Raw genomic sequence first — 18,517 nt, 5'->3', positions numbered from 1 at the left:
TGAGGATTGGGGGGTGCATAACGGACGCAAAGGGTGCAAGCACTCTTCTGAATTCTAAAATGACAAGCGGGACCCCCTACGGTCTCGTGGACTTAACGGACATGTGCACGTGGCAGCCATTGCAAGTCCATAAGACAGCAAATGCACATGAAGTGTTCCATTTGGGACAGGGCCTTAGAAACCTCATCCTAGAGTTTACGACCGAGAGAAACCGAACACGGCCAAAAAGAGGAAGTAATCTCATGAAAGAGAAATTGATCTTACTCCAAAAACACCCATTAACCTTGTATTTGCAAACATTTAGGCTACATTAATTTATGTAATTTATACATAGGCCTTGTCTATAATTTAAAGAGCCACACAGATGGGAAATCAAAAATTGCCTGTATTACAGTGTATGATGTAGCTGTCCATCTGTGTAAACAATGTACAAATAATTAAACCAAAAAGTACATGATTTATAAAGTTATTGGCTTCTAAAGTAAGGAGTCGACTCTGAATCGCTGAAACAAGTCGTTATAGATTTTAAATCTTTTGCCCATCTCTATGTACGTCACTAGGAGCACTTTGCATAATAATCTCCGCCTACCGTGTTGGGAGAAAAGGAACTCTGATCTGCCCCACCCCCACACACAGACGCTCTGTTTGGTGTGATAGCATCATGTCGAGGAGACCGTTTGTTTTATTTTCACTGCCAAAGAATGAAGATCAGAAGAACCAATGGCTAAAATTCATTTTCACCAAAATACCAGAGCAGTACAACAAATCCCTTTTGTTGTGTTCACAACATTTCACTGATGACTGCTTTTCTAATCTCGGTGAGTACAGCGGGATTTTCAAAGCGTTTGGCCATAAAAGATGGTTCATTACCAACTTTATTTAGAACAACGAGCATCTCCTAATCACAACGCGAAGTATGATTATGAAGTTATGTGTCTGTTTTCTCCCGAGCGTCTTATCAGTATGTGTGCTGTCTGCAGCCTTTCTCTGCGCTGATCGTCATGTACAAACACGTCATTAAAATGAAGTGTAACTCCGTGAATACTCAGCGAAGAGACATGAGAGAGATATCTATAGAAAGCTTGACATGTCTACTTTAAAACCAAACAAGTGCTGCCTAAAACAGATATTCTGTGATAAAGTAATCCATATGAAAACAACGCGATGTCAGTTTTTCACGTCTCCCTTCTAATGTGACCACGTCCCCGCGCTGAACGCGCTATTCAGATTCAAACTGAAGCGCGCGGCTTGAATACACCCACACAGAAGAAAAAGCAGCGAGACTGTTCAAGTTTTTTATTTTACTGTTTGCTTCGCGATGAGAGGAATAAGACATAATTCACCCCAAACAGATGCCAATGCATAGTTTACCGTGGAGGTGTGTGCGGAACAACCAATCAAACCTATGTTAGTTGACCAATCAGAACACAGTATGCTACAGAAAGGTGGGGTTTAAGGAAAATGAATCTTTTGAACAGCTTCGCGTGAACCGTTTGGGGATCTCTGAGAATTGAGGTAATATTGAAATGATATTTTGACAAAATGACAATGTTTTTTAACCTTGGATGGATTTAAACCTAATGTACAGGACTTATAAACAGTGATAGGAAGCTTAGAATTTTCATCTTACTGGCTCTTTAAAAACTGGTAAATTATAAACAGCTAATTTAGTTACCCTCACTCTACAACTAAATTTTTTAATTTAATGGTATTCAGAACAGAACGAAGAATGAAAAATAAGTAGTTATAAAATTATATATTAAACTATAAAATACAACACAAAGTAGGCTAAAGTGGCATTCATTATAAACTGCATACAAATATCAAGCAAAGCTGAAATGGCATTGGGCTCACGTCTCACATATCTCACGTGATATGTCTCATACCACAAGAATTCAAATGTTTCCATTTTTACCATATTTATAACATCTGTTTGCATAACTATTATTCAATATGTAGCCTAAACATTTGTACTTCACTCTAGTTCTAATATCCGTGTAAAATCCTTCAAATGCGCAAAAATGTTTGTTTGGGAACTGCACGCTGATTTTACAGCGAACCTTTTAAAATGAACAGTACAATTTTTATTTTTGGTTGACTGCATTGTAGTTTGATGATGAATGGCTGTAATGTCAGGCAATGGTAGAACTTGTTGTTCTTTGTATACATAAGGCAGATCAGATGGATTAAATCAAATAAAGATATAAAGAAAGCAAATAACATGCATTAAGAGTGTCACAAAAACGAGCGTAGCCTATACTTGTTGCAGTGTTTTTTTTTTGTCCTTCTGTTAATTATATTATGGTCCATTCTATATTTTGTGTGATCCATTTCTTAAATTTATTTTATAGACTTAATTCCAGTTTTTCTCCTTTCACAGAAACGCTGTAGGTGCCTGATGCAACAATTGAATCCTCGTGGTCTTTTTTTACACTGCTATTTGTGCATATAAAGCTAAAGACCTGTATAAAATCTTTACTGGTTAACGAATGACTATTGAGCTTTGTTCGAATGTCTGAAAAATTAAAATAAAAATAAAAACAAAATGCTGTCATTCTACAATTCTGCGCGCAAGGCCTAACTCAAAATGTTGCGTACACAAGCTGAGACCAGGGGCCCGTTCTTCGTACGTCACTTATTGCATCCGAGATCAAATGACACATCCAAGATGATATCATCGTGCTAATCATGATCGGGGTAATTGGGTTCTTCGAACACACTTGTTGTGTATGATTAGTATCGCTGGATTGAGTTATCTGAGATAATTGCGCATTCATGTGTTGGCTTAAAAGGGGATATGTATCGATACTCGAAACCATGATCAGCAGTGCAGCGATTGACTGGTGGCAAGACGGCAATGTAATGACGTCATATAATTTAAAACGACACCTGATGAAAAACTTGACAAATTTCTAGACTTTTATAAGGAAACAGCCAAGCAAACAAAACTACATAAGTGTTATATTAGATACATGAAACAGATAATAGATACATGTTTTTATTTTTATTAGAATTTTTTTCATGATTCCCAATTATTTCGATTCGCAATTTATAATAGTTGTGCAGTCTTTACATTTTTATTTCAATGTAGAAATTATCTATTCATTTCATTTTATATTTGGACATATTTGTTACGTGACAGCATTAATGAAAGTTTCTTAAGGGTCAGTATCATGTTATCTGCATCTCCTGCGCTCCATCAAGCCACTCTTATAATAGCAGTCAGGGCTCCAGACTAACTTTTTTCACTAGGAGCACAGTGGCCCCCAACTGAAAATTTTAGGGGCACAACCAGAAAATTTAGGGGCACACACCGTAAATCAACATGCTAACCAAATCTACTAATTTCCACTGTATTACTAATAAATACTTTAATAATAGATGCAGAAATTACAATGTGCTGTTTCAAATTCAGTGTCACATTTTATTCTGCACTTTTGAAAATGCAACAACAAGGTAAACTGACAGCACCATCGCTGTCAAGACAGTACAAATAGTAAACAAAATTCCATACACTCAGAATAAAAAATGTGCATAGTAAAAAAGTTTGTGTGCATGCTGTATCGTTGTTGTATGTTTCGTTAAGTTTTAAGCCATTCTTCCTTTGAAGGTTGAGCTGGCTTTTGTATTTGGTGAAAGGTAGTTCTAATGCTTATAGTACCTCAGACATCTGAATTCTTACAGCCAGTCTTCTCGAAAATGGTGAGTGTGGATCAGGGCCGGCCCTGACCAATTTGCTGCCCTAGGCAAGATTTTACCTGGCGCCCCATGTGTATGTATGTATGTACATGTATATATATATATATATATATATATATATATATATATATACACACATACACACACTACAGCAGAACTGTTTCCAACACTCATAATAAATCATCTTATTAGAATGATTTCTAAAGGATCATGTGATAGACTGGATGTCACATGTGACACTGAAGAATGGAGTAATGATGCTGAAAATTCAGCTTTGCATCACAGAAATAAATGATAATTTAAAGTATAATAAATTGAAAACAAATTATTTTAAATTGTAATAATATATCACAATATTACATTTTTTTTCTGTATTTTTGATCAAATAAATGCAGGCTTGATGAGCAGAAGAAACTTCTTTCAAAAACTTAAAAAAATAGTAATGTTTCAAAACTTTTGGCCTGTACTGTATCCCCCCAAAACTGCACAACTGTAGAGTAAAACATTATTTTAAAAAAAGTGATAATAAAAAATGCGTCTTAAAACTGACAAGATTGTACAAAATCACAGTCTGTGGACTCAGAACTCAGAACAACTGCTAACATTAAGTTTAAGGTAAAAATAACTGCCATGAAATTATAGTATCTTACTCCTATTCAATAAATTGTTCTTTCACTACATCTCTTTACCTCTGTCTTTATCCTCTTCTCTTCTTTTTGGCAGTGTATCTATCGCAGACTATGATCATTTATAATGTGTCATGTAAATTCGGCCTTGCGTCACAATCAGGAAACTTTCACCGTGTCTAGAACGGGCGCGAGCCGCCAGGCCCGTTACTACGAGCTGTGTGTTAACAAAAACAGTGCTGTCTACATTGGATGCGGCGTCGGGCACACTACACAACAAATTACCAACAACTAATCGTGCGCGCGCTCTGTTTCTGATGCACTTCAAGCACTCGATGGGTGGGGGAAGATTGAAGAGCCAGACTTTTTTTTTTTTTTTTTTGCTTTATTTGGAAGTGTTTCGAATTATTGGTTTTTAAATAGTATCCTATTATAAAAAAATATAGGTAAAAAAAAAAAAAAAAAAAAGTTCACTCATTCTGGCGCCCCTATGGATGAGTGGCGCCCTTAGCATTTGCCTATGCCGCGGGCCGGCCCTGGTGCGGACTTTTTTTCGCCACACCAACCTCTGACTCTGAATCATCATCTGACGGTGACACTGTAGACTCTGGCACTGGTACACTAGCCGAAGGTCGGAAGAACGAATCAATAGTTCGCTTGCTCATAGCTCAGACGCACGCACATATCAGGTTGTGATGAGATTTGTCTCTGTTTCCTTCCCACAGATGTTTACGCGCGCTCAATTATCTCTAGGCCCCTCCCCCTCCACACATTTTAGCCACTTGCAGTGGCCATTCCCTATTCTTCTCACACGCATTTGCCGCCTCACAGACAGGCATCACTCAATGAGACGCGAGTGTGTGCTCGCGTCTCATTAGTATGTGTGCAAGTGTGTGTGTTTGTGTGTGTGCGTGCGTGCGTGTGCAAATCTACTGGTCGCACATGTGCGACTGGATGTAAAATTCAGTCGCACACTCTCAAAATTTGGTCGCAAAATGCGACCATTTGGTCGCAGTCTGGAGCCCTGGCAGTCATCACTCAAAATAATGCACGACTCTATTATCTGTATAGCATATGTGTAAGACTCTAATACAATTATGAAGTAATACTTTTATGACAAATAAATATTTCAGTGAGTAAAACTGGCTGTCTATAGTAGGCTGTTATGGACTACACAGCATTTTTATATTATTTAAAAAATTTTTTTTAATGATTATTATTTTAAATTATTGTTCCTGGATCAGTACGATACTCTTGTACTAAAGTAGCGGTGGTAACAGACATATTTTGAGTATCAGTTCTGTTTGAGCAGAACCTCCCGACCAGGTTTAAGCTAACGGAACTGTTGCTATGACAGCAGCTCCGGGATGAGCTTCGAAGAACCAAACGATCCAAGATCACGCCAAATCGTCAACATTCAAATCCAGCTAACTGAGTTAGCGACGTACGAAGAACGGGCCCCAGATGTGAGATTTGATCGTAGCCACCACTCACGTCCATGCTGATCAACTCCAGGTTTTGCATTGAAATGACTGTCATTTCTGTCGTATGTTAGTTTCGTAAATTAGACCCCATGTGTGGTTAGTGGTGCAGTAGCAGCACTGACTGTGCTTTCACACAGGGGTCTGCAACTGATCCATGGCTGTTTACTAGAAACACAATATTTATCCATTATTTTGATTTAAAATCCAAACATTGTAACTTGCAATTGTAAAATGCTTTTTCAGCATTGCGATTCTTTTTTTTTTTTACACACTACAGTAATATAATCTTTCATAGACAATAAATATAAGAAACACATTATTCAATGTTTTTTACTTTTGCATTTACTTCTAGATTGATAAATGAAGTTGCTCAAGCAAGTGGCAAAACATTTAAACTTATTTTCTTACATTATCACAAACATTCTAAATTAAAACTCACCATTGACAGAAACAGTCAGCTCTGCTGCCCTTTCTTTTGCATTTAAATCTTTATTACAAGCAACCCTGTGTTCATAAAGAACTTTGTTTTACTACCTCCACGAGTGCCATCTATTATTGCCTTGTTTATCTAAAAGCACTTTAAACTTAGTCAAAGTTTTATGTGTTGACTGTGAAACACAGTAGACTTTAATTAAATGTATTTTTGGTGTAATTACAAAATGTTTGTGTCAATCCATGTTCATATTTACCGCAAACAATGCGCTGTTACTTTATTTCTTCACTTGCAGTGCAGCAAAAATGAACTTGTAGAAATGATTGCTGCACTGCACTGCTCCTGGAATGCACTGCCGGACCTAAACTGTGTTCAGTTTATTAACATGAGCCTGGACATAGTAATGTGAACCTAGAGAAGTGTGGGTAGCGACGGACTTCTTCACACAACCTGCGCATGCTCAGTGGTCATTTTGTAGCCTGCTGACCACGTGGAAAAAAAATGACTGGGAACAGAATATAATACTGGGAGAAAAAAAAAGTGGGATATTAAAATTGGGATATTAAAATTAAATATCAGCATTGTGACTGTGTTGTTTTTTAAGTGCAAGCACTCATATTTTCTTAATATATTGTAAAAATCTAGGATATACATACCATAAGTAAAGTCAAAATTGTCTAGATGCATGCATTTATGTATAAATAGCCTACATAAATCTGTCAAAATGTGTGTTCCTTAATTTTAATGCTGTCTCTCTTGTGTAATTGTTTCTGCTCAGGGTGGTGAAGGAGGAGATCTCGGATGACAGTGCCAAGCTGCCGTGCTTCAATGGAAGAGTTGTCTCCTGGGTAAGAACTGTTCCTGTTCCAGTTCTCTCTGTCAGTCAGCAGTAGCTCTTTACATACATACATACACACACACACACACACTGGTGTATTTAGGTACACCTTGCTAGTACCGGGTTGGACCTCTTTTGCCTTCAGAACTGACTTAATTCTTCGTAAGGTAGATTCAACAATGTGTTGGAAACATTCCTCTGAGATTTTGGTCCATATTGACATGATAATATCAGTCAGTTGCTGCAGATTTGTCAGCTGCACATCCATGATGCGAATCTCACCGCTTCCCAAATCTGCTCTATTGGATTGAGATCTGGTGACTGTGGAGGCCACTTGAGTAAAGTGAACTCATTGTCATGTTCATGACACCAGTCAGAGATTATTTTTAGCTTTGTGACATGGTGCATTATCCTGCTGGAAGTAGTCATCAGAAGATGGGTACACTGTAGTCATAAAGGGAAGGACATGGTCAGCAGCAATACTCAGGTGGGCTGTGGCGTTTAAACGATGCTCAATTGACACTTAGGGCCCAAAGTGTTCCAAGAAAATATCCCCCACCATCTGAATGTTGCAGCAGAAATCGAGACTCATGAGAGCAGGCAATGTTTTTCCAGTCCTCTATTGTCCAATTTTGGTGAGCCTGTGTGAATTGTATCCTCCGTTTCCTGTTCTCAGCTGACAGGAGCAGCACCCGGTGTGGTCTTCTGCTGCTGTAGCCCATCTGCTTCAGGGTTTGACGTGTTGTCATTCAGAGATGGTATTCTGCATACCTTGGTTGTAACTAGTGTTTATTTGAGTTACTGTGGCCTTTCTATCATCTCCAACCAGTCTGCTCTTTCTCCTCTGACATCAACGAGGCGCTCACTGGATATTTTCTCTGTTTTGGACCATTCTGTGTAAACCCTAGAAATGTTTTGAACTTCAGCATGTCTTTTTCACCACATCTAGATGCCTAAATGCATTTAGTTGCTGCCATGGGATTGACTGATTAGCAATTTGTGTTACCAAGCAATTGAACAGGTGTACCTAATAAAGTGTATATATATATATATATATATATATATATATATATATATATAGTCACGGGAGGAGCACAAGACAGACACAGTGGGCGTGGCGTCAGGCCTCGGAGAGGCTTTTATTAACAGAAATCATAAAATAACAGAGGGAAAAAGTGGCCAAAGGGGAAAAGTGTCCAAAATAACAGGGGATCTGGTGTCCTCGTCGTGCTGCAGGGTTTGTGTAGGTCGGGCAGTGTTCATCGAGGAAGGGTCCAGGCAAGGGGCGGAGTCCGGCGGCCGCACGCGCTCCCCTCCTTGGTCCGGGGCGTGAGGGGCGGCGGCTTCTCCTAGCGGCCGCGTCTCTCTCGTTGGCCGCGGCGCTGGTAGGGGATGGACGGCCCGGCATCCTGGCCCGTCGGCCGTGTATACGGGTGCGGTTCCCATCCGGATCGCGGGTCCGGCAGCTCACGTCTTGGTGGCGCGGGAGTCCCTCAACGCACCCTTCCTGGACCCACGAGGACACCAGTGTGCATGCACGGGGAAGAGACCGGTCTCCTGAGGAGAGGCGCGTTGGGCTTTTAAACAGCGGCGGTAATGAGGCTCCACTTCCTTCAGGTGTGCCCCATCACACGCCGCCAGCCCTGACTCGTCCAGCGCCCCTCCTCTCACACACCCACTCCAGTCGGGAGCCTGGTGAAGGGCGGCGATTTAGGATGGGGTGCCGGTGATAATCAGGGAGGAGGCAGCTGACTCGTCACTATATATATATATATATATATATATATATATATATATATATATATATATATATATATATATATATATATATATATATATATATATATATATATAATTTTTTTTTTTTTTTAATTTATTCTCTACTCTCATATGATGCTTAATAGTGTCATTACAGTTCTCGGTTTTCTGAGTGCAAACTGCACCATTTTACTAAACCTCGCTGAAACTCATCATCCCTGTAGCGACATGTCTGTTTTGATATATGTCACAGTGAAACTCTAAAGAGCACCAATAGAGTGTGTCAGGCCCTTCACACGAAGACTGAAATCCAGCCTCGTCTAAAAGCCCTGAAAGAAATGCAGGTGCTTAAATCAAAAGGCTTAGATGAAACCAGAGCCTTTGGGGTGGAAATAGTAGACTACCGTCAGGATAGCTCAAGGTCCCTTGAGGAGTTGTGTACAATAACCTAGCATCCATTAGCATGAAGTAAGGAGAAGGGCTTACAATGATACTGTATGTGGCCTCTTATAATGCATCTGATATGTCTTTAGTATCTCAAGTACATGGCTTTGACTTTTTTAAGCTTTAGCAAACAATTTTTTTTTGCAGATTGTGAAGATGTTTTTACTTTTCTCATTAAGTAAAATTTTTAATTGCACTAATATTCAAGCTTAAGGATAAGGTTGATTGCCCCAAACAGAGCTGAATGGAGATTCCTGTCTGCTTGCCGCTAGGTACCTCTCCAACTTGGTCTTCATTTAAATTGTAGTTACGTAAAACCCAGACACTGGATATGTCTGACCTGAAGGATTGTGTGATCAGTTTTACACTTTTGAATGAGCTCCATGAGTATGTGTTGGGTAAAAAATAATTTGTGTTATTATCGTCATTAGATCTTTTCCCATAATCCTTTTTAGTTCCTTGTTTTTTATGGCTCATATTCACTCTCACACCAATCTTCTCTCTTTCTGTTAGCTGGTGTCCTCAGACACCCCTGCAGCCGAACCCCCTGCTCCTCCGGTAGAGGTCCAGTCTCAGCCCTCACCTCCCCCTCCTCCCCTTCCTCCACCTCCTCCCGAGAGGACGGGGGGCATTGGAGACTCCAGACCCCCTTCCTTCCAGTATGTTAATTTGCATGTCTGTTTTGTGCCATTGAATGTCATTTTGTGGTTGGTGACTGCAGCAGTTCTCTCTCCATCCCTTAAAATACACATTCTCATTATAAGTTGTCGAATGGGAGGCACAGCTTTAGTTGATGTGGAAACACACTTTTTGGGGTATTTGCTTTTCAAAATAGACAGCCTGTATCATAGATAAGTCAAAATATTTGCTTTGTGGTATAAAACAAGAAAAAAAATGCTAATGAAGCATGATAAATTATATTTATGATAAATGTGATTAAAATCTAAAACTGGTTTGGCTTTTCAGGTAAATTTATGTTATTCTAAGTTTTTTTTTAAATATATATATACTGGAAATGAGGTCAAATATACTAATTAAGAAGGTTATTACCCCCAGTGACTCATGCTCTCAAGTTTCTCATCAGAGATTGGTTTGCTAGAGGCAGCTGGCTTTTAAAAGTTTAAGGTTTGCTCAGCATGCAAAGATGTACAGATGTGTCTTGAATGTAAATCATTGCATTGTGTGTGTGTGTGTGTGTGTGTGTGTGTGTGCGCGCTCAGTCCCAACACAGCAGGCAGCGTGGATTCCTTAGATGATCAGACAGAGACTGAGTCAGTCGTGTCTTTCAGGAGAGAGAGACCTCGACCCAGAGAGAGCTTGGATCAACATGGTCTGTTCTGTTTCCTGTGTTGCTTGTTTGACATTACCTATTCATTTTTATCAGTTATGTCAGTAGTATTTCCATATGTTGACAAAGCAGTCTATGTTTATTTTGCTGTACTCTTTCTCTTTTAGTCTCAGGTCCACGTATGAATGGGCAGTCCCGTATGGACAGACACCTGGCTGGCTATGAGAGTGCCACCACAGTGATGAGCAGTGAACTGGACACCACGAGCTTCTGTGATTCAGATGAGGACGATACGATGAGCAGGTCAGAGCAAGTGCGCTTGATTAAAGATTGGATTGGAGTTGGAAAAAGTTTTGTAGCGTCAAGAAAATGACATACTTCATCTTTGCAGAAGTCCACTTCAATCAGATCTCTGTTTTTAAGTTGTGTAATTTTTTTTTAAGGCCAGTTTTATTTCTGTTATCTGAATCAAGTGATTGAACTTTACAAGAGCGTGTCAGCATCACTGTATGCTTTTATCGATAGTTTTGATTTTTTTTTCTCGTTTTTTTTATTTTTTTAAATCACGCTTCCAATCAAACTAAATTTTTTTTTTTTAATGCACATTCGTTTTTCACTGGTAGAAGATAAAAGGTTTGTATGTTTGTATTAGATTAGGTAATTAGGTAACCATTACTATATAATAAAATCTCTATCCTGAAGCAAAACCAGTTGAGAAGCACGGATTAATCAATATTGCAGATTATGCCTTGATTGTGAATGTTTATTTGACTAAATGTTTGCGATCAGATTCAGCAGCTCCACTGAACAGAGCACAGCATCTAGATTGCTGAAACGCCATCGCAGACGCAGGAAACAGCGCCCACGTCTGGAGAGGGTATGAAACCTTTTTTTTTTTTTTTTTTTGCACAGAAATGAAGATGTTTTGAATAATGTTGGTAACCAAACAGTTTTGGTTTCCTATTTACTTCCATTGTATTTTCCATATAATATGCGTCAAATGAAAGTCAGAGGCAATGGAAACGGTTTGGTTACCAACATTCTTCAAAATATCATCTTTTATATTGCACAGAAGAAAGTTATACTGGATGGGAACCATGAAGGGGAGTAAATGATGACCGAAATGTAATTATTGCGTGGAGTTTCTCTCTAAGTATTTGATACAATTGAACATTTTGTTTTATTTAACTAAGTTTTAATGAGTTCTTGTTTGTGTTTTGTTATAGGCTTCCTCTTTCAGCAGTGTGACAGATTCAACCATGTCCTTAAACATTATTACAGTCACTCTTAACATGGGTAAGAGCCATTTCTTACCTGTTCCTCCATTTTTGTCCTGCTATTTATTAAATACGAATTGTTTTTCATCCATATTGTGCTCCTTTCTATTTGTTGTGTCCTACAGAGAAGTATAATTTCCTGGGCATCAGTATAGTGGGTCAGAGTAATGAGAGAGGTGATGGAGGCATCTATATTGGCTCCATCATGAAGGGAGGAGCTGTAGCTGCAGACGGACGCATTGAACCTGGAGACATGCTGCTGCAGGTGTGTGTTTGTGTATACACACTCATAGGAAGAAGTGGTTTGTTCTGGGAAATCAGTCACAAATTGAAACCTATTCAATGGAGGACTGGCCTGTCAGATGAGTGAGAGTGCTGTTTTAATTCCTGTCAAACCTAAATACTCAACATTAAAATCTTTAAGACTATATTTTCAGGCCACATCCAGCTTCAAGACACAAACATTGCGGCCATTTCAGTAGTTATTATCCTTAAACGGAGAATCGGTACTTTCATTGCTGCAGGGTTAATGCAGTTTTGATGACTGGTTCTAATGTTTGTCAGACTGATTGTTGTCTTGTTTCTGTGCAGGTGAATGACATCAACTTTGAGAACATGAGTAATGATGATGCGGTCAGAGTGCTCCGTGAGATTGTCCATAAACCTGGGTGAGTCTGTGAGAATTGCTTTAAGCTTGCCTTCAAGTCTTCATGGGAACGTCCCATTTTTTAAATGGACAGTTTCATAATAATTTATGTTTCTATTTCTGACAAAAAAAGTATTTTTTTTTTTACATTAATACAACAAAATGAAGAGCAAAAGATACAGGTTGATGTAATTGGAGGTTTAGCAAGCAGTGTATTTTAGAATTTTCTGGGCTGCCACAGATGATGATCCATTTACCCATCCATCCGTTTTTACATCCTCCAGAAATCAAGGCTCAAAGAAAATATCACTGGTTTCCCAATGGACAATAAAAGCTTTCTCATAAATATATTGCTTATATTCTTAATCAAATTATTTTGACATTACTTGCAGCAGGAAGACCAAGTATTGCACTCTATGCAAGTTGTTATTATTAGTAAAAATATATTAGTAGACAATAATAAATAACCTGCAATGTTATAATATCACTTTTATTCTCTTAGACCCATCATCCTGACTGTGGCAAAATGTTGGGACCCTTCTCCACAAGGTTATTTCACCCTGCCACGCAGTGAGTCTAATTTTAATTCTGGTTTAATTCACTTTACTAAAATTAATAATTATAATCTTGCATGGAATTTATTAGGCCTAATAAATAACTGCTCAAATGTTTAAAAGTAAGGTAGCACTTTATTTTACAGTCCTGTTCCTCATGTACATACTATTTACTTATAGTAATTAAAATAACTATGTAATAACTAGGTACTAACCCTGAACCTAACCCTAACCCTACCCCATGTAGTTACCTTTTATTACCAGAACTTTCTTAGATAAATACACTGTAAGTACACTATAAGTACATGTAAGTACACGTACTGTAAAATAAAGTGCAACCAGTAATTTTATTAAGCAGGGATGCATTCAACTGGTCAAAAGAATAGTAAAGACATTAATAATGTTACAGAAGATTCAAGTTTCAGTTTTAGGCTGTGCAACTGTTTTCAACATTGAAAGAATTCACAGTCTTACAGTTTTTTTGGTCAAATAAATGCAGCCTCTGTGAGCGTAAGTGCCCTTTTTCAAAAACATTTAAAAGTCCTACTGACCTCGAACTTCTGAATAGTAATGTAAATGTAGAATTTTGTTTCAAATTATTTATATATTATTTGAGATTCGTTTATCTTACATTCTTCCCCCTCTTGTCTGTCAGATGAGCCAATCCAGCCCATAGATCCAGCAGCATGGGTCAATCATTCAGTAGCTCTCACAGGGGTGTTTCCATCCTACCCTAGCAGCACAATCACCTCCAGCTCATCTGTCACAGAAACTGAACGTAAGTACTGTGCTTGTCTTCTCCTTTTACAAGCACAGTCTCTCTTAGCCCCATTATCTCTCTTACTCTGTTTGTAGGATTTGACGAGTTTAACCTGTCTCTTCGCTCTGACATGGCTTCGGTTGCTAAGGCCATGGCATCTCCTGAGTCCGGTCTGGAGGTCAGAGACCGAATGTGGCTGAAGATCACCATTCCCAATGCTTTCTTAGGTCAGAGGCTTTTACCCGAGACTGTATTTACACACTGTTCCTAAGTGATCTTTGTGACTATGAGACAAATGGACCTTCAATCTAATCCAGTGTTTGTTTTTCCTCTGACTTTATGATTGTGTGAACAGGTTCTGACGTGGTTGAGTGGTTGTATCATCACATCGATGGGTTTCAGGACAGACGGGAAGCTCGTAAATATGCCAGTAACCTACTAAAGGCCGGTTTCATCAGACACACTGTTAACAAAATCACCTTCTCTGAACAGTGTTATTACATATTTGGAGACTTCAGTAACTGTGAAAATTGTAAGCAAAATCAGCTTTTATTTAAGATGATATTTTAAAGAAACAAAATACTTGTTAATCTTGCCTAAATGCGTACTTGATTTAATCTCTCAATTTTACTTCCTCTCAGACATGGCCAACCTTTCTCTTAACGATAACGATGGTTCCAGTGGTGCTTCAGACCAGGATACTCTGGCTCCTCTTCCATTGCCAGGAGCAACACCATGGCCTCTGCTCCACTCTTTCACGTACCAGTACCCTCACCCCTATTCCAACCAGCCTCCTCCCTACCATGAGCTCTCCAACTACAGCTACGGCCCAGGCAGTGCAGGCAGCCAGCACAGTGAAGGTAACAAACTGCACTGACCCTCAGTCCACGCCCATAGTAATATTTCACAGTATCACAGTTTTAACTAATGTTTTAAATGCAGCCTCACAAAAAACATTTAATTGTAGTGTAACTAAAATTTAGAAATACGCTGCACTTATTTATTTTCATTTGTATTTTTATTTGTTGTGCATTGTATTTTGTATTGTATTTGTTTTGTTTTCATCTGTTTTATTTTACATTTATATAATGGTATTTTAGTAATAGTAATATGAAAATGATAATAATTTTTAAAAACATTTTATGTTCTGACTTCGAAAACCACTGATCTATTATATAGAACTGGATTGCTCATGACGTCATGAAAGTGAAGCCGTCGCGCCGCCATATTGGTAATCCCTAGTGTGCGTAAACGTTCTGTTGAATTAATTGGAAATTGTATGATTTTAATGAGAAAACATCACCTAACAAGTCAGCGTTTATAAATCTGAAGTATCTCTGTACATTATTGCAATGCAAACACCCTAGGAATGTAAACGGTTATTTTTTTTATGTCGTAAAAAGCTACGTTCATTACAGTAGCGAACATCACGAACATGATAAACATCAGATGGACACGACCTCAACATATAAAACAAATGACAAAGTGCTCATTCTGAAATCTGAATGTATTCATAGAAATAACTGACTATATACATTAAGGATTTAAAGTCATAAAGCTTTATTTCCAAGATAGTAATTTAAGCTTTTCGTTTCATTGTAGAACAATATTAACAACGTAATTGTATTAGTCATTGTAATATATTCAAATCCATTTCTGATACTAATATGTTCATGTTTAATAATTCTTGAATAATTATGTTCACTTACCTAAACGATTTAAACGTATCGCTTATCCTTCTCCAAAAGACCGTAAACACTGCAGATAACACCTGAAGTAAAAATTAATTTACATAACATAACAACTAATCCGTTTGACTGATTTGCTTCAAATTGGGTGATTTTAGGTCAGCGGTTTGAATGTAACTCAATGGTGCTCTCTGCCGGTAGGGATTAGTAACACTTTTGATCGAACACTTCCTTTGGCTTCAATGGCCGTTGGTAGATAACAACATGATGAGTGATCCAGTCATTTATAGATCAGTGTGTAAAACACTATAAACTTAACTAATATTGGTATACAAATAAAAAGTTTTTATACCCCTGTCAACACTGTTTGTGTTCTTGTCTCTCTTTCTCTCAGGGAGTCACAGCAGTGGCTCCACACGCAGTGATGGAGAGAAGAGAAGGGGCAGTAAAAGTGTATCTGGCAGCACGGCGGGAGGTAGCGTACGTGACGATAAATCTCCTGGTGGGGGCGGAGCTGACTCGCGTTCTGGCAGCGGTAGCGAGTCAGATTACTCTGTTCGCAGCAGCCTGAGACGAGACCACGGCTCAGCCACTCCTAGCGAACACAGTCGCTCCAGTCAGCGCTCGAGCCAGCGCTCGCATCATCGTGTCCCGCAGGCTCATCTTGCTCCATATCCGCCTGGAATCCCCATTTCTTACAACCCAATGATGGTGATGATGGTGCCCCAGCATCCACACCCACATTTAGCACTTGGAGCCCCACACCCACAAACGCCTACTTTGCCGCCCCACCCTGGCTTTCCCCCCTCCGGCACCCCTGGTGGGCCTCCAGGAGCTCCACCAACCCGAGACCTGGGCTCCGTCCCGCCTGAGCTAACTGCCTCTAGGCAGTCTTTCCATTTGGCCATGGGAAACCCCAGTGAGTTTTTTGTGGATGTGATGTAATGAAGGATGTAACCGTCGATGCACAAGTGAAGGAGTGAAAGCAGAGAGGTTAGAATCACCTGATAACTGTGAGTTCTACTCTGTGACTGACAGAGATGTAGTTTACTTTATCAGTGCAGCTCTTTAGAGTTAGTTTTTGTTCTTGACGGTAGGAACAGGGTTAACAGAAGGGTAGGAAGTCTTGCATAGCACAGACTTCAAAATCTGTTTTGCCTTAGTCAAAGCCAGACCCTGTTGCGGCTAATACCACAAAGACAAAGATCTCATGATTTTCCAGAAAATATTTCTAAAAGCAAATTCGCTTTACACACCTTTTAAATGACCGACACGATATTCACTAGAATACAAAATGCTTTTAAAAACAGTGATGAATTAAAACTTACATTTTAAGAAAACCCTTCTATAAAAATAATAAAGCATGGAAGCTTGTTTCCGTCATGGGATAAAAACATAAAAAGGTAATTGCAACTTTTATCTCACAATTTAGACTTTTTTTCTTGCATTTCTGAGAGGAAATTGCGGCATATTAACTTGCAATTGTGTGGGAGGAAAAATTAGCTTTTTATTTTTTAATCAATAGGACGTGAAAAAAAAAAAAACAGAATTGCGAGATGCAAAATTAGAACTCATACGAAAAAAAGTCAGAATCGCAAGATATAAACTATAGGCATGCCTTCAAAAACCTTTAAAAGGATTCAAAAGGTTGCAACAATCGATCAGGTGTATTATGTCTGTAAGTAGTGCTTTAAAGTGTACCAAGGAATTCTGAAAGCTTTTCTCTCATGTATTATGTACTGTATATGCTTAAAAAATTGCCTTTGTAAACTGTCTTTGTACTGCTGATTGGAGCCAGGGTTCATGGAAACAAATATTTGGTTGTCAGTTTCTGAGATTAAGAACTCTTCTGATTCAATCCCTCTCAAAGACTTGCTAGTACCCTCAAAAATAGGCAGACTATAAAATGATTGTACTAAAATGGTACGTGCAGAGAAAGTTTTAACCCCATAAAAGGTACTTTCTGGGTAGAATAGGTTGTTCATTCTATGTTCTACTCCAGAGATGTTTTTTTTTTATCTTTGCATGGCTGATAATAATAGCGCCTTTTTATATTTTTAGTGTTTATGAGTTTTTATAGATATAAAGGTCCAAATATTCAGGTGCTGCATAATTACTGAGTCTCAATGGAATGCCATGTTGAAGTGTTACGTTTTGAATATCATCAGATACTGTCACTTTTGCATGCTGTCACTCCAAATAAATTTGATAGAATTGACTCCGAAACTAGTCATTCATTCTCTGAGAATTGTCAAGTGTTTGATGCTATTGTTATTTTTGTGATTTAGTTTCAGACTTTATCTTATATACTATATAGAGTGTTTATATATGCATCACTACTGTATCAGTGTTATATAGAGTTAAATATAGAATCACCATGGGTTGTTGTATTATTCGTGTAAATCACACACATTTTTAGTTATGCAAAATCTTTCCTTCCACTGCAGCTCTCAAATCTCAATACGCAAAATCAAACGGTCACTTTGACACCACCTTACAACACATGACCGAATCAATGGCATGAGTTCAGTGATGTCAAATGTGGTGTGATGCATCAACGTGCCATTTCTAAATGTATTGCAAGTGAGACTTAATGAGAATTAACTCTTAAGTGTTGTTATTTTCCCAGTTTGACAGGCATTAAAATGTAAACAAAAAAATATTCTCATTTTGTTTTCAGTTTAAATAATCTTGTAAATTTGAGGTTAACAACATGATGGTAAGTATAATCTTCTGAATTTTAACTTTTGGATGAATACGTTACCACTGCCGACCAATCACTTTTTTATTATAATTGATGATTATCTAAAATTTAACACACTGTTCAAATTTTGTCAATTCAGTTTATTAATTACAAAATGTGTGGATCAAAGCAATGTTTGTACAGAAAATGTACAAAGGAATGTACCTGTACAGAAAATGATCTACCCAAAGATACCTTAACTCGACCTTTTTTCAATAAAAAAGTTAACTTTTTTTCTCAAAAAGTAACCTTTAAATGTTTTGTTTAAACGTTAATTAT

At 38.3% G+C, this 18,517-nt stretch overlaps 1 protein-coding gene across 2 annotated transcripts in view; it reads left to right on the top strand.

Moving 5' to 3' along the window:
* LOC128017222 (segment polarity protein dishevelled homolog DVL-2) overlaps positions 1-17,721 on the top strand; it is a 37,146-nt gene extending 19,425 nt beyond the window's left edge. For both annotated transcript variants that reach the window (XM_052602495.1, XM_052602493.1), the window contains exons 2-15: positions 7,021-7,090; positions 9,796-9,941; positions 10,503-10,612; positions 10,738-10,873; positions 11,360-11,447; positions 11,797-11,866; positions 11,973-12,112; positions 12,439-12,515; positions 12,996-13,063; positions 13,703-13,825; positions 13,903-14,034; positions 14,163-14,339; positions 14,449-14,667; positions 15,890-17,721. In XM_052602495.1, coding sequence (XP_052458455.1) covers positions 7,021-7,090; positions 9,796-9,941; positions 10,503-10,612; positions 10,738-10,873; positions 11,360-11,447; positions 11,797-11,866; positions 11,973-12,112; positions 12,439-12,515; positions 12,996-13,063; positions 13,703-13,825; positions 13,903-14,034; positions 14,163-14,339; positions 14,449-14,667; positions 15,890-16,440 — 2,107 coding nt within the window. In that variant the 3' untranslated portion in view covers positions 16,441-17,721. The remainder of the gene's footprint in view (positions 1-7,020; positions 7,091-9,795; positions 9,942-10,502; positions 10,613-10,737; positions 10,874-11,359; positions 11,448-11,796; positions 11,867-11,972; positions 12,113-12,438; positions 12,516-12,995; positions 13,064-13,702; positions 13,826-13,902; positions 14,035-14,162; positions 14,340-14,448; positions 14,668-15,889) is intronic.
* The last annotated feature ends 796 nt before the right edge of the window (positions 17,722-18,517 follow it).

The sequence above is a fragment of the Carassius gibelio genome, chromosome A7 (genome assembly GCF_023724105.1).
Source record: "Carassius gibelio isolate Cgi1373 ecotype wild population from Czech Republic chromosome A7, carGib1.2-hapl.c, whole genome shotgun sequence".
Taxonomy (NCBI): Eukaryota; Metazoa; Chordata; class Actinopteri; order Cypriniformes; family Cyprinidae; genus Carassius; species Carassius gibelio.
Note: the sequence above shows the minus strand (reverse complement) of the source record. Positions and strands in the feature narration are given on the sequence as shown.